This window comes from Buceros rhinoceros, unplaced genomic scaffold (assembly GCF_000710305.1).
Source record: "Buceros rhinoceros silvestris isolate BGI_N320 unplaced genomic scaffold, ASM71030v1 scaffold2957, whole genome shotgun sequence".
NCBI classification, from domain to species: Eukaryota; Metazoa; Chordata; class Aves; order Bucerotiformes; family Bucerotidae; genus Buceros; species Buceros rhinoceros.
In genome coordinates, this window is record NW_010420257.1 from 3,781 (window position 1) to 6,748 (window position 2,968).

The 2,968-nt window shown below is 33.0% G+C and overlaps 1 protein-coding gene across 1 annotated transcript in view; it reads right to left on the reverse strand.

Moving 5' to 3' along the window:
• The window catches only part of NMU (neuromedin U), a gene marked incomplete at both ends in the record, with an annotated part of 17,453 nt that overhangs the window by 2,816 nt on the left and 11,669 nt on the right, over positions 1-2,968 (reverse strand). The window contains one exon of the mRNA XM_010139224.1: positions 2,814-2,888. Coding sequence (XP_010137526.1) covers positions 2,814-2,888 — 75 coding nt within the window. The remainder of the gene's footprint in view (positions 1-2,813; positions 2,889-2,968) is intronic.

A 2,968-nucleotide genomic window follows, 5' to 3' on the forward strand; every position in this document is an offset into this window, starting at 1 on the left:
TGACCAGAGGAAATAAAAAAAGTTGCTTTCCATAAAATGCAATTAAATGTAGAGCTGTTTTCATTGTTTCCTTAGATTTCATATTGCGTTTATTAATATTTTTAAATGGGTGTATTCTGTAAGTGTTGGCCATGTCATTACACCTCTTGGCTTCATGAAGCCTTACAGAAGAAAATGTATTCAAGTGCATATTTAATATTAGACATTATCCTTGGGATTCAATGAACTCTTCACTTTGTAGGCCTAAATGCCAAATAATAAAATATTCCAAAATAAATAATCATTTAAAACATATAGGAAAAAATCAAAGGTGGTTCAATCCATTGATGACTGTTTTATATAATGGCCCAGCTTAGAAGGTCTCTAGGATGTGCCTGCCAGAAGCTAGAGAGTATATCAGAGGACTGATCACTCCACACTTCCCCCGATCCTTCCACCTTTTTCTGTCTATGCACAGCAAGACATGGATAGACACAGGATACTGTGAAAATACATAGACTGAATTAGTGTGGTTTCCTTAAAAACTGTTAGTGTGGCATGACTGTGACTATTCTACGTTCCATTCCTCTTCAAACAAATCCTACTTAGGCTGCCACCCCCATTCTGGCCAAGGACTGATGAAGTTATTGCACCATCTACTTTAATCTAATCCAATAATCCATGATAGCACTGGCTAATCTAGACAATTCCTGTACCTAGTTCACAAAATAGGGGTTACTGTTACTCAACATGGAAGACAGAAACGCCACAAATCCTGTGGTCAAACTTTTAGCTGGAACTAGAAATCTTACTTAGCAAAGAGCTTAATACTGAGCGTGTCAACAGTCCCATTCTAAATTGCGCTTTCTGTAGCCACTAGTTACGAGTAGAATAATACAAATAATGGGAGACAGGTCTTTTAAAAATCAGCCGCTTTAAAAAATGGCTAAAGAAACACTTACACTCAGCATCATTCATTCATCCCTACTTTAAAACTGATGAAAATAAGCTACCTTACAAAAAAAAAAAAACGTGATAAAATGTTTGTCTTTTGCCACAAAGTTATATCAGCCTGCTCTGGGCTCATTCCCAAACATTAAAGCTTTTCTTTTTGTCTCCTTTTTTTTTTATATATATTCCTTTGGAATGAATATTTCCAAACACTATCCTAAAAATAGGTCTTTTTGTATCAGTATATGTTTACACTCGATATGAGAGAGCTAGTATACTTTTAATTTTTTTTTCCTAAGGATTTGTAGAGTATGGACTTTGCTGTTTCTTTGATGTAAAAAACATGACTAAATTGTTTGTTACATGATGGCTTGACAGCACTTAAACAGAAACAAGTTAATAAATTTTACTTGTGAGCTGTAAGTATAGTGACTCTAAATTTATAAAGGCCCATAATCTGACTGATGTACTCTGTTGAGTTTGGTATTGTTATTGGAAAGATGTCCTTGTGATTTCTATTTTGAACCCACTAAAAAGAAAACTCCCATGAGGAGGCTGAATTACATTACAATATGCCAAATATGCCACAGATTTTACAATATTGTCTGCTAATTAATGTATTCTAATGCCATTAATTATGCCATCAACCTCAATGGAAGTAAATTCAGGATGTTAACATATTCTAGCAAAAGGATTTTATTTTATTTAAAAGGCAGTTTGTTTTCACTTACAGCAATTTTGTGTTCTTGCGTTTATGCTTTCCTTACCGTTCTTTGTCTTAGCTGATATGGACATTTAAAAGCACAAAGAGCAATTCCAAGAATACTCTTTGCCAATATAGAGGTCCAATAGCATGGATAAGAAAAATGTGACTCAGAGAGGGGCAGATATTACCAACCACAGTCATGACTAGATGAAAGCTGATATACATAAACATAGGATTAAGAGTTCATTGAAAATTTGCAAGTTAACAACACAGAATAAAGGAAAAGTCCAACTTACGGGGATACCACTATCTGAGTTTTAAATATTGCATTCATACACCTAATCTAACTTGTGTATTAGTGAATATAAGGAATTATATCAATGAATCTAATGAATAAGCAAGCTGAAGTCAATGTAAACCAGGAAGAATTTGGGTCTTAGCTTTTAGTGTACTTTATTATACAGTTATCTTTGATATTCTTAGAGAGAAAGATTCTCGTACATCAGACTGCATTTTTCTTTTCTCTCTATAGCTGTATTAAAGAGATGGACATTAATAGCCATCTGCTTTTTGATTTTTGAAATTGCATTTACAGCAAATATATGCAAATTTTATTATAATTTGGGAAACAAGTGAAAATTTTGTTTCAAAACACACTACTTTTCTATGGAATATTAGGTCCATTGAGAACTTTCTTATCTGTACCTTAAATTAAACAGTAAAATTGCCTATAAATTACTTGGAAATTCTTAGTACTGTAAGTCATAAATACTCTATGTTTAAAGAGTAGATACAGTCTGAATTCCAAACAGAGGAAGAGAAAGACAACCCCCCCTAGAAAATATAATTCAACTGCAATATATCAGTACAGATAAATTTTAAAGTATTTTTATAAAAGAATTAAGAGATCAATTTTGATACATAGGCTCCGTTTTCTACCACTGTTCTGTGTTAAGCTTTGGTGTTTTTTGGTTTAAAATGTTAAATATCAGCAGGATTATTTTTCACTAGTTAAAGTATAGAAAAACCTCACATTTCTAATAAAAATACACTAGTGTGATATTAAATCATGAAAATAAAAATGTTATGAGCAGAAAGGTCTACAAGGACATTTTTAGAAGAACTAATTAATCACAAAACATGAGAACGCAAGCATGCAGAGTTTAAGATTACATACGTCCAGTTTGTATCTCTTCAGTCTTCTCTCATTAAGCTGGGGAACGAGTTGCAGCAAAGGATGCAGGACAGACGACTGGGAGGACACGAACACAGACACATGATCAACAATGAAATTTGGATCTTATGATGCCAAAAAAAAAAAAAAAAAAAAAA